The sequence below is a fragment of the Salminus brasiliensis genome, chromosome 24 (genome assembly GCF_030463535.1).
Source record: "Salminus brasiliensis chromosome 24, fSalBra1.hap2, whole genome shotgun sequence".
Taxonomy (NCBI): domain Eukaryota; kingdom Metazoa; phylum Chordata; class Actinopteri; order Characiformes; family Bryconidae; genus Salminus; species Salminus brasiliensis.
In genome coordinates, this window is record NC_132901.1 from 23,587,434 (window position 1) to 23,601,353 (window position 13,920).

The 13,920-nt window shown below is 39.4% G+C and overlaps 1 protein-coding gene across 1 annotated transcript; it reads left to right on the forward strand.

The window, feature by feature from the left end:
• Nucleotides 1-2,032: 2,032 nt before the first annotated feature.
• btr01 (bloodthirsty-related gene family, member 1) lies at nt 2,033-10,284 on the forward strand. The gene is made up of 7 exons (XM_072670057.1): nt 2,033-2,644; nt 4,275-4,370; nt 4,455-4,688; nt 6,568-6,715; nt 8,039-8,077; nt 8,687-8,713; nt 9,740-10,284. The coding sequence occupies exons 1-7, from the start codon at nt 2,033-2,035 to the stop codon at nt 10,282-10,284; spliced, it is 1,701 nt and encodes a 566-aa protein (XP_072526158.1).
• Nucleotides 10,285-13,920: the final 3,636 nt, after the last annotated feature.

Here is a 13,920-nt window from a genome sequence, read left to right on the forward strand (position 1 = left end):
TGGTTTATATTTTGTTGCCAAAATAGTAACTTTACTGGGAAAGTCATGTTCATAATGTTTCTAATGTTTAACCCCTTAACACCCCCAGGCTTATTACACACTGGTGTATTATGTGTATTATTCAGTAACTACAGGGACTTCTGTACAAACTTATAGGGCTATTCTTTGATAATGGGTCCATAGGCTGTTTAAGGGGCTAATGTAATTCAGTGGTAAAGAGATTTTATTCCAAGAGAGTTAAGAGCATTTCTACTGGCACATTCATCAGAACATGTACAGTATATTATCACTGTCAAGCAAAAACCTTGTGTTTTCAAAACAGCAACTTTACAGGTGAAGGAAAAAACATTCTTTCAATGGAAGTCAATGTAAAATATCTTACTCCAAGTCGTTTAAGAGCATTAAAAGACCTGCTATAATTGAACACACACCATAACTTTATGTTGTTGTTTTTTTGTTTTTTTTTGCTGTGCACATTGGAAGCAAACACTGGTCTGAAACCAGTTTTTTTTTTACCAGTGATGATCTATAAAGACTGAACATCTGTCAGTGCCCAGGCCTCTTGTCTGCACAGTTTGTGGCTGGTCAGGCTTCATTCCAGAGTTTTCATCAGATTTACGTAACAAAACAAACTGTTCTTTATCTTGTCAATCTGCAAATGCCTGTGAATGCTTCTGATACAGCTGGCTTTTACAGGACACTCATTGGATAGTTAAGAATTCTTGTGTTTTAGACAGATGGTGCTGTGGATATGAGGGGTACAATCTATCAGCAGCTGTGTGCCTCTCAAGTACTGTGATGAGTGGTCAGTGCTTAGATTTGGAGTTTTAATGTTTTCATATGCCAAGTTATCTCCACACATTGTCAAATAGTGATGGTTTGACCATGAATCAACACCATTTCCACTATTTTTGCCCATATTTATGAGGCTAATGTAGCTAAAATGTAGTGAGAGCTTATACCCACCAGTTTATAGCCACCAGATTTTCAGTTTTATTTACCCCTCAACAGTTCAAGGCTTATTACACACTAAGGCATATTACTTAGTAATTACAGGTATTTCTGTACAAACTGATGGAGCTATTCTCTGGTAATAGAAGTTTGTAATGACACTCATGGTACAATTAAGAAAATGTATGATCAAGCCCTATAAAAAGGATAAAGTCCTGCAAAGTTAACTGCATTTAGAAATCATTTATTAATAGAAGGTTTCTTAGAAATGTAGGAACACTATATAAAATCTAGCTACAAAACATATTTCAAAAAGAGATTTGAATATCAAATCTTTGTCCAATGAATAAACCAGCTGTGGAAATGTATAAACTAGTTCATTTAAAATTACATATAGTATTTATATCCTTTCGGATCAGTCAATATCTGATTAATATTCAAGAGCAAAATGGGCATTTTACTTGAGCCCTGCTGCTAGGGCTGCACAATACATCGTTTCAGCAATACATCGAGTCACATCACAGGATGCACAGTGTCATGTAAGGCAAATTAGATCGTACACATCGTGGTACATCTGCATCTACATCTGCACTGTTCATTTTCCATGACATATCAAACAGATGCATTGCAATTTATTGTATTGCAATGTCACTATTGCAATATTCTGCAGGCCTATCTGCTACACAACATGGATGTAACCATGCTATAGATATGTTATGACTGATGTCATACCCTGTCATAACTTGTCATGTCTTGTCATTTTTATAATCTCATCAAGATACTCTTTATAGACCTAGCCTGTCATGACAGCATAATACATCTGCCATGACATGGTTATGTCAATGTACAAGTTTTACCATTTGGAGATTCTGAAATCACTATTAATCAATCAAGTAAATAGACATGCCTTAGGTTGAAAGGCGGTGTGGAAAGATCCTTATATGGTTCTTGTTCACAATACAGTACAGTACAAAAGTACAGATAAAATGAAGGCTTCAATGTCAGATAGTCTATGATATCCCTCTTAACTTAAACCCTATTCTATTCCACAGTCTTCGACAGCTTGTCTACTACACCTGCCATGTCCATTCCTGTAGACTTGCTGTCAGAGGAGCAGTTTTCCTGCCCCATATGTCTGGACATCTTCACCAACCCAGTGTCCACACCCTGTGGCCACAGCTTCTGCTTGGCCTGCATAACCTCGTACTGGGATGGTCGGGGCAAGGCCTGCATCTGCCCCCTCTGCAAGGAGAGCTTCCGCAAGCGTCCTGACCTACACATCAACCGCACCCTCAAGGAGATCACTGAGCAGTTCAAGCGCATGGCTGACAGCTCCGAAAGCACAGCCATAAATCCTCAAGCGCCCTCCAGCACCGACCAGAGGCCTGGTGTTCCCCTTCGACCAGGGGAGCTACCTGGAAGTCTACTGACAGAGATGAAGAGCAGGTTCCAGAGAACGTCATCCAGTGGGAATTTGCTGGCATCACCGCCACCATATGACTCCTGCCAGCGGAGGTTCAGCACTAGCGGGTTCAGTGTGGGTGGCTCGACCGGGTCGCCGTGCCCCAGGCATGGACTGAGCCTAGATTTGTTCTGCAAAAATGACCAAATGTGTGTGTGTGCAATGTGCATTGAGGGGGAGCATTACGGGCATTCTGCAATCCCAGCTAAGCGGGAGATGAACATAAAGAAGGTGAGTGTTTGCTGTGTGTGGAGTTGGGAGAAACAATGTGAGTATAATGGGTGTAAAATGCCAATAATATATGGAGGACAAATCTATGCAAACGAAACCCCTGAGAAACACCATTTATTGTATTTTTACTAAAAATGAAATAAGCATTTAAACAGCTTCTGTCTCAAATTGCTGCTGGGAAATAATACAGTGAGATACAGTAATCCATCACAAATCCACATTTGTATACATATGCTACCAAATATAACTTCAAGGACCTAGGTGAAGGGATCTAGGTGAAGGTAAATAATAGAGTACACTCCCAAAAGGAATGCAAGTAAAAAATGTGGGTCTAAATGGTAAAGACCCATCAAGACCTTTATAAGTTTCTTCACACTCATGCATCTGTATCACAAAAGGGGTTATTTATGGAACCAAAAGTGTTCATTCTATGGTAGCACTCAAATAATTATTTGAATCACATTTTCTTAACAGTGCAGTGCTGACTTTATATTACATATCCCAGCTTAGAAATCCAGAGTCAGTCATGCTACAACACACCTGGTGCAAAATCAACCCCACAACCCTGATCAATAACCAATCACTCTAACCATAGGGCCACATTCTGACAGACGCCCCTCTCAATTATAAAGATTGCATGCCTAAAGTTCCACACAAACGCCCCCATTAGGTGAAAGCCGAACTGTTAATAATGGGTCAGTATCAGCCGATCTGTTAAAAATGGTAGCCTGAAATGCCATAAACTGATGTGACACTGTTGGCTCTGTATTTCTATATGTGGAGTAGAGGAGTGTTTGAGTAGAGTGGTTGAGCATAATAGCCTGCTTTTAGATGCTTATCTTGAAAGCTTAGTAGCCTTTGTGGTCTATTGCATGGGCCATGAGTTGCAAAAGCTTGGAAATCCCTGGTCTAGCTGTACCCATCTACAGTTTCCATGCATATGCTGGAAACAGGTTTGACTTCATAGCCATTTTCTGCATAGATGGGTAAACAGTGTGCCCAAGTTTGTGGTTGTTAAGGTTCCAATTCCTTGTGGTGAACTCAGAAATGCTTGAAAAGTTTGAGGAAAACGTCCCAACACACCAGTTTTGTTTTCTGGAGTCACAAGCAGTCCCATGGGTATCTTTTGTGCTTTCAGCTTTAAGCTAATGTAACACATCTGCTTGCATATTTAAGTAAATCCATTTATACTGTATTAGGAAATTAGCCAATATAAATAAACAAAGACGACATGTTTAATCCATTAGTTATGCCTGAATAATGAAGTTTGAGTTGTATTAGTTAACTAGGAGTGTTAATGAATGTGCTATAAAGGTTTCTTTGAGTAATAAATCCATAAAGGAAGCACTTTCCAAAAATGGTTTCCATAAAGAACCAAGCCTTTTTTAGGAAACCTCACATGATGAAGAGGCTGTTTGCCAATGTGAAGGTTCCTCACACTCACACATATCATTTACAAGCTTGGTTCTTCATGGAACCAAAAATGCTTCTTCTATGGCATTGCTCAAAGAAGTAGCGCTGTAGGAGGATGTGCATTTGTATGACCTTACCGGAGAACGTATGTGCAGTTGGAGAGTGTGTGGTTTCTGAAAATGGAAATGATTGTATGTGATCTTTATATCTTGCTCAGTCTCAACTGGGAATCATGGAGGGAGAGCTGCAGGGTTTAATCACGGCCCGAGAAAAGAAGATAGAGGAAATTCAGATTTCACTGGCAGACATACAGGTGTGTATCTCAATGTCAAACTCGTCTTTTGCAGAATCTCACTAAAATGACTAAAGTTGGTTTACTTTGCACCCTGTTCCTCAGGCGAATGCCCAGCAAGAGGCAGAGGTCACGGTCAGTATGTTCCGTGTCCTGCTCAACTCTATGGAGAGGTGTCAAGCTGAGCTACTAGAGGTGGTGCAGATGGGCCGCATGGCTGCAGAACTCCGCTCCCAGGCCCTCATCCGAGACCTTCAGGAGGAAATAGCTGAACTGAAGAAGAGGAGCAGTACCCTCACCCAACTCACACAGTCCACTGACCAAATCAGCTTCTTCAAGGTCAGTTTTTTTCTGACCGCAAATCCAGGAGATTCTTTTTTATTTTAAGCTTCCAAGCTACTAAGCAGGTTAGAGTTCCTGTTCATCTGGCACCACTGCATGTCTCCCCTCAAAGGTAGTTAGTGAAATATGTGATCTTTGAACCTTTAACCCATGGAAAGTTCTAGACATTATAGATGAGCTCAATGCTGATCCTGTCTGTCAATCACTTGATTTCTAAGTGTAACCTCGCCTTCTTACGATAAGGGTATTAAAAAAAGGAAAATAAAAAATGGGCCACTAATAGCACTGGGGAAACGAACTGAAATTAGACACTGGAGATGGAAAGACAGTCGAGAGGAGGAAAATGAGATGGAAAATGGGCTGTTTTGTCATTAAAACACATGGGAATGAGTGGAGCCACACACATCACCCTGCAACCAGCCAGCAGAGGTGCTAGACCTGTGGTTGCTTCACTTTTGAGAGACGTTGCACTTTCCATGTTTTCTGCAGTCACTGGCCTAACCAATTACATTGAAAAATATAAAATGATTAAGAAAAGTAAAATGTCTAAGTCCATCTGAACTTACTGTCTACAAATGTACCTCATCTGCTTATTTTCATTAAGAGTTAAAGTACTGTGTTAAAAAGCTGCATCTCCTTCCTGGCAGCTTCTATTTCAGTTAAAGTGAGGATGACTCAGCTCCTTTCACAGCTTCCTCATTTACTTCTACCTTTCCCACCTCCTCAAGGTTACAGCTGTCATCGCATTCATTTCAGTGCTTTATCTGTGTGATTATCTTTTTCCATAATCTAAAACGCTGGTCTTGCCAGCTCTGCTTGAAGAATGACTCACACTCTTCTTGTATACATGTTTTGAAAAAGATAATATTAGAAAATATTACCCTAAATCTCTTCTTTTGGGAAATCTGTAATTGCTTATGAGATGCTGTGGGCTACTCTATTACTGGTGATTTTATTTGTACCTATACTTGATCAGACCCCTGACAACAATGCTGAAGATGCCTGTAGACATAGTTGAAGCCATTCCCGCTGCTAAATTTAAGTAAGTCTTTTACTCAAAAGCACTTCTGGTATGGTTGGAATTTCACAAAGTATACCCAGACCCAGTCCACATTCAACCTTCTTCTTATCTGCTTCTTCCTGGTCAAGGTCAAGGGCAATCCACAGCCTGCCCAGAACAATTGGGCACAAAGCATATTATTTTTTTTCGTTGCAAGAGTGTTAAGTCATACATGCTTATTGTGGTTGTAACATGGTGCCATCCCTTAAGAGATAAGAGAATCTCTAATTTACTCTTTAGGTTGGACATAAGCATGCTGGATTTTGCTCTACATAAACGGCCATCGCCCTCTCAAGGCCTTGCAGGCTTAGGGCCTAGTCTTGAATTGTATTTCCTTTTAATGGAAATTTTCTATTTATAATGTTATGTAGCCAAAGCAAAGAAGCGAACCTGCTCTGTGCGCTAGACCTGTGGTTACTTTTGAGAGACGTTGCAGTGTCCATGTTTTCTACAGTCATTGGCCTAACCAATCACATTGTAAAATTCTACCAGATCTTTTAGTCTGAAGGTTAATCCTTTAGACTGGACCAATCTAAGCATAATCAAAGAACTAACTGAGAAAAAAACCCCCATAAATCTCTATTTCCTCTTTATGTTGGGCATAATTTGAATTTTGCTCTACATAAATAGCTATTGCCCTCTCCACCTGCAGGCTCAGGGCCTAGACCTAGTCATGATGAACTACTTTGCCTTTTAATGAAACATTTCTATTTATAATTTTTTCAATTTTTGTTTTTTGCATTTTTAAATGTAAAGTCACTTTTAAAAGTTGATTTTTATACACACACTTATCTTTTTTGGTCTCTCTCTCTGCAGACCTATTCTTCCCTGTGTAGTCCTCCTCCAATGAAGACCTGGACGGAAGTGACCTTGACCCCTGAACCAACAGCAGGAGCTGTGCTGAGGAATGCCACTCAAATGGTGGAAAACCTCCAGGAGGAGCTGAAGAGGCTGCCACAAATCTGTGAGACAGAAATATTTAACATCATTACTAATAATTTAATTCGGATTTACTATATTATCATCCACTCACCAGTCAATACAGTTCATTTTTGGAGCTAAAGGGGAGATTCCACTGATTTCCCAAAGTATTAACATGTAAGACTAAAGAAAGTTTGGTGTGAAATGGCACTTTGTAGAGATACTAACTTGAATTTCTTTACAGTGGTGATGATAGGAACCAGGGGTTACCATGACAACACAAATACTCAGGTTTATTAACTATTCTTTAGTAAACATTGAATTGAGGAAATGCATTACAAGCTGCTAAACCCTTCAATTTATACCACACTACAGCATGAGTACACAAGTATCATGATTCAAATTCAGTGGGTAAACTGAGTGAGCTTTGTTCAGACATAATTCAAAACATAATTCAGGTCTCTTCAACCTCATCACTCTAACCTCTCACAACAGCTTACGAGAGCCCTTTATGTTTACTGATCTGCAAGCAATTACAGTCCTTTTGTGAGTGTATAAAAGGATTAATATCCTTAAGCAGCTTGAAGGACTCTATGGCAGTGAGTTGTGTGGAATTGTGAATGTAAATATGCAGCACATAACCTTCCTATTATGATTGAATAAAAATGAACTCACCAGTAAGAACACAAACCTGGACTAGAGGGGTATGCAGCCCCCCAGCATTGAGCTGTGGAGCAGTGGAGAACTGTGTTCTCTGGAATGATGAATGGAGCTCCATCCAATATTTTTTTGGGATGAGCTGGGGAGTTGGCAGTAAAGTGGGGTGGTGATCATCCAACATCCTGACCTTGCAGAATGCAATCAAATCCTAACAGCAATGCTCCAAAATCTAGAAGGAAGTTTTCCATGGACAGTAGAGACACTTACTCCAACAAAAGCAGGATAAACTCTTTTTAATATCCTTGATTTACAAAGAAACAAGCAGGTGAATGAGCAGGTGTCCCAATACTTTTGTCTATATAATGTACAAATAATGTGTTATTTGCATGAATTACATGTAAACATTAATTATGACAGAAATGGCATAAATTAACCTTGCATAATAATATAAAATATAAGATAGTGACCCTTTAATACATTCAATCTCAACCTTACATTGAAGTTTGTGTTTAGTCTCTGCATTTGGCTGAACCTTTCTCTTTATATCCTTTAAAACATGTCTATACTTTGTCACCAAAGCAGATCCAATGCTTGACTCGTCCCTGAAATATTTACAGTATGTTTACTGTGCACAGTCTTGTCATGCTGTCCATGGGTCATAGTGTCATGACGTCACACACTGGTATGTGCTTGTTGTGTTACACAGGTTTGCGCTCAGCAGATTCGTCCCCAAACCGTCAACCAAGTGAGTGTCAGCTATTTGAATGACTAAGTAGACAATCAGCATAAAATCTTAAAGGACCAAATCATGCAAATTAAATTTTTCCTCTCTTTTTTTTTGTAAATTTTGCTTAAAGAAAGGCATTGATGTAGTATGTGAACAATGTTCAAGGTCCTAAACTAGTCCTTACAGTCCATACATGGAAACTAAGCTGCAAAGCATTATTGTAATAATATTTAATTAATTGATTAATTAATAATGATTTAATTAATTTCTTCTTTGATGTTACAAAAAACAATACTTTCACATATACTTTTTGAGTGAGGTACCTGGCAGACTGTCTAACTGTAAATTATGAAATGTTAAAAAGAAATGTAAACATGTACAAATTCAATATGACAGTAATAATGAATAATAGTAATAAAAAACACAAGAAAAATACATGATATGGACCCTTAAGACATTTTATCTTCATTCAGTTTCAACACTTGCAGAATTAGCACCCCCTTGTGGTACCTTTAATATGTTATACACAACAGCAGAACTTTTTACAGATGACCTGTTTTAACATTTAAGGATGTGATGATCTGATATTTTACCCAATACCCCTCATATCTCTTCTCTGGCTTGCAGAAGCGTGGAAAGTGGAAGAGTATGCATGTAAGAGTTTGCTTTCTTTACTTTCTTCTGCTTGATCATAAAGATACACCTACTTTACTGGACAGATCTCTTTGGTCATATTAGAAAAGAAATAATATTATATAAAGCTGTTTGCTTATCTGGGTTGTAAACAATTCTTTGCTTGTTATTTTTGCATACTTATTTGTAATTATGTGTTATTTATTTAAAGTTATAAAGTTAATTTCAGTTCATTTACTTGCTTGCTTACACATTTGGTTATTTGTAGATTATTCTGTGTATTTCATAGAATAATCTACATATACAAAAATAACATTTTTCATCTAGAGTTTTCTATTTTTAGTGAAATATCTCGTGATAAAATTAAAGATTCATTTATTTTCCTGTAAGCAATTGTAATTCAATTTATGACAAATATGTTAATGAGGGCCTGTATGGGTAGCCCAACCAGAAAGTATTGTACTCAGGTTCCACATTGGCCTCATATATGAATGCCCTCCAGGGTCAGTAATAAGACAAGAAGGGATTAAACATGAACCCCATCTGGGTTGTACACTGCATACAGGGCCTAGATGGGATTAATGTGGGCTGCCTATTTGGGAAAACCCAACTGGGTCTCAGTAACAACACATTTCCAACCCCTTTCAGAGCCCTGTGTTTCCATTTAAACTCTAACAGAACATTAGAAATTAATGATTGGGCTGGTTTTCCCCCACAAAGTTAAGTATTTCATTATAAAATTATATATTTTTTCTCATATAATTTTAATAATTTCAATATTTCCTTAGTTAGAATTAGCATATCTGTAAGGTTACCACCAAAATAACTGCTCACATAAACTTTAAACACTACTGTGCTGTGATTAAAAACTGCTATCATTAGTTTTGGATTGTTTCTCATGCAGTAATACCACAAACTACCCCAACTGCTGTTGGGCATGTGATGTCGGGTGTGATGTTTAGCTGCTAACTTCTGAAAATTCATAAATCAATTAAATTAACCTTTAAACTTGAGAACTAGAAATATTATTTCTTGATTGTTTTTTAGTGGATGTCACTCTGGATCGAAACACTGCCCACCCACGGTTGATCATCTCCGAAGACTCTAAGCAGGTGTTCTGCAGCGACCGCTATCACACAGTGGCGGACACTCCGGAGCGTTTTGACCGCGTGGTGTGTGTACTGGGACACCAAGGCTTCAATTCAGGTCGCCATTACTGGGAGGTCCTAGTGGGAGAAAAGACGGACTGGGACTTGGGCATAGCCAGGCGCTCCATCAACCGGAAAGGGAAGATCTCCGTCAGCCCGGCCAACGGCTACTGGTTCCTGAGCCTGCGTGACAACAACGAGTATGCCTTTCGCACCGATCCATCTACACCAATTTCTTTAAACCCCAAGCCCCAGAAGATTGGTATCTATGTTGACTATGAGCAGGGCCAGTTGTCTTTCTATAGTGTAGACGCCAAGGCAATTATTTTCACCTATGTGGACTCCTTTACTGATACGTTACATCCTTTCTTCAGTCCCTGCACTAACAAATCAGGCAAAAACGAAGCACCCCTCATTATATGTCCCATCAGTCCAGCTCACTGAGGCTTAGCTAAATAGCTAAAGCCTTGAGAGAAAACTTTGGCCTATCCACTCTTGATACAGGCCCACACTAATCTCTGCCTTGCAAGCCTAGACTACTGGACCTTCAGTTTGAGACAAAATGCCAAAACACACAAAAAAACCCACCTTTAGTAAAATGGAAATGTTGGGGACACAACTATGGGATTCTAGTAGCATGTTAGCACCAATGTAACATTTTAGATGTTTTAGTAAAATACCTTCAATGTTTTATTTGAAGCTTAATATAATGTTAGAACAGATATACAAACCTATATTTAACTATACCCTGTAGTAGTTTAGGGAGACTCCTTCAGGACAGAGCCCAGAACTGCCTACTGACTGAAACCTGGTTACACCAGGTTCATATTCAAAGTCAGTGATGTAGAGTGACTTTTCTCACAAAATTAGGTCCTACCCACTGGAAACCAGACATACCTGGTAGCTTTCTAATTATATTGATGTGTAATTTGACTCATCAGGCCTTCAAGGCCAGCACCTTAAAAGAACTGATCAGCTCACCAGCCCTTACAGAACTCTTTAGCCATAATGCTGGTGGCAGTTTAAAATACATCCAGTAGGCGGCATCCGTGTATTAACAGTGTTTGTCAGTGTTGGTGCAAATGAACTGAAATAAGACACTAATGGTGTTTACATGCGTTCAAAAATCCGTTCATCTTCATCTAAGGACAGCTGGATTTTAGCTCAGTAATCAGATTTCTCAGTGCATGTACACTCTTTGAGTAGAGTTGTCTCGGATTTCTCGGCGACAAGACACTTTTGGAGCGACGCTGAAGCCAGCAACATGATCATGATGATGAACAATCAATATTCTTATTAAATATTCTTCATCTTCTCAATGATGTGTGGTAATATTGTGGCTCATTGTGCAAAGGAGCTGTAGCTGTGACAGTAAATCACAGAGCATAATGTGTAAGGTGTGTAAACCAAGAAACCAAGAAGGGGTCAAAATGATGTGTTCAGAAATCGGCTGATCCAGCTGGATAACACTTTAGAATAAGCTACTAATTAATGCCAACGCTAAATATTACAGAAAAAAATACAATATTATTACATTTATTGTGACTTACTGAAGATGCCATGTTTACGGAGCCGGGTTGAAGGTCCTGTTTGGTACCTGGTGAGAGATGTGGAGATTTAAGCTCCACATCTGGGTGTTTGCCAGCCACGACTTGAAGGATGAATGTCATGTTTATAGCAGGAAAAGCCTGTTTTATGGGTCATGCTGATGGACAAATCATGCACTAACAAATATCTGTAGTTTTCACAGCTACTGTATAATGAACACATTCATACTGTAGAACATGAATACAGCATGTTACTGTAGACCTGCAAAGATCTAAAGATCCTGTAAATCACAACACTGTAATTGTTATCTGGACTGTTGTCAGCAGTCTCTCTTGCTAATGCTGCATGTTTCGTTATTTCCAACTTTATTTTTTATTGTCACGCAGACAGAAGGACGTCTTCATACCCTCCATAACTATATATAAACTCTGCTGGGGCAGTGATGGCTTAGCAGTTAGAGCACCAGGATGTTAACCGGGTTGTGGGTGCCACTGTTGGGTCCTTGGGCAAGGCCTTTAACCCTCTCTGCTCCCGGGCACAACAACGATGGCGTTCACTGTCACTGTGTGTTTGTTCATGGATAGTATAAAGGCCAAATTCCATCTGTGTCATCTTCACTAATGTTGAAGATTGTAGTCTGATAAGTTAGAGGATATACAGAAAAAGGCACCCAGTCTTTTAGATAAACAGACATATGCTAGTGATCTGTTAGTGCTAGCTACCTCAGCTTGCTAACAATACTACCCAAGCCTTTTTCAGCTTTTGTCTTTAAGCTGGTAAACAGTCAGTCTGTAAAGATGTAAAGATGAAAAGAAGCATTTAAACCTTTTATGTCCGTCAGTTTATACGAGTAGCAAGTGATAAGGAACTTGAACTCGAGCTTGAACTGGAGCTCCCCCTGTCGCCATTCTGTGGTACTGCATTGCTACGTATCGCTAGCTACACAGCACTTAGCTAGCACGCTAGTGTGCACAGCATTACATTATCATCAGTTTGGTGTAGGAGTAACATTACTGGATGAATGTTTGTGTATGTGCTCGTGTGCATAGCTGGCTAGCTACATGTGTTAGCTAGCACTAGCTTGTGAAGCATGTCACATGTTTTTCTCTTGCTAGCTCCAACAGAATCTATGAATCTTAGTATCTATGTATTATTATTTTTTTAATGTAAAAAATGAGACAATAAATGTTTGTGGCAAAAACAGTGTCTTTATTTGACATTATAGAATTACTTTAAAAAAGGTAAAGGTGCACGTATTTGTCACTGTACACTGTACAGCGAAATGTGTCCTCCGCATTTAACCCATCTGGTAGTGAACACACACTCACATGTGTAGGGGCAGTGAGTACACACACACACACACCCAGAGCGGTGGGCAGCCAACTCCAGCGCCCGGGGAGCAGAGAGGGTAAAGGGCCTTGCTTAAGGGCCCAACAGTGGCAGCTTGCCGAGCCCGGGAATCGAACCCACAACCCTGTTATCGATATCCCGGCGCTCTAACCGCTGAGCCACCACTTTATCAGTGTTTGTTTACAGGGTTAACATGAACACAGTAATGCGTTAATAGCTTTTATGTGTACAGTATGTATTAGGTGTACATACTGTGTAACTTGCTATTGTCACAGTGTGAGGAGCTTGAAGGCTGATGTAAATGCAGGTATTTGGTGAAGATAAAACCAAACCAAACAAAACAGAACAAGGAAATGCAAACAAGGGTACAAACAAAAACAAAAACCAGCCAAGCAAACACACTGCGACCCACCATGAACAAAAAACAACATGATCACATACAAAAACAGACAAAGGAAGGCTGAAACAAAGGGGTACTTATACACCAGGTCTACCAAAGGGGCGTGGCTAGGGAGGAAACACAGGTGGGAACACTATTGAATAGGAGGGGCTAAAACAGACAACAAACAAACAGAGCCATGTGCCTGAGAGCTTATGTCTGTTTAATAGTGTTTCTTTTAACAGCTATACCTTATAATACATAGCCTATAGATTCTTTACCTGATGGTTGTTCAACAAAAATAGAGGAATGTGTTTTTCATTAAATATGATTTTTTTCAGTTCATTTAAAAACCAAACGAGCTATATGTATTATAGTAAGGATGTTTGTCAACTACCATTTTAATCTAAATTTTGCTTATAATTTAAAATATTTGTATGCAACATTTTCCACTGAAAATATTGGAATTTTTAACCCAATATAATGTTCATAAATTACACCACATCGTCCTATTTAATGTAAAACGTGTCCATAGAAGTGACCATAGTTGCAGACACAGACATTTATGTTTTGCTAAGAAATCCATCACTGGCCCTATAAAGTAACCTGGGTTCATTATTCCCACCCATATTCCGCCACACTCCACCTCCTACCCGTCGATTGGCTTGCAACACTCCTCTTCACCTCGGATTGGCTAACAGCATCGAGTAGTATACGCCCCCAACCTGGGAATATCTACCTCTAACCAATCCCAGCGTTGAAGGTGAGAGAAGCAGCCGATAGGAGCGCAGGCTGTGGCTGGA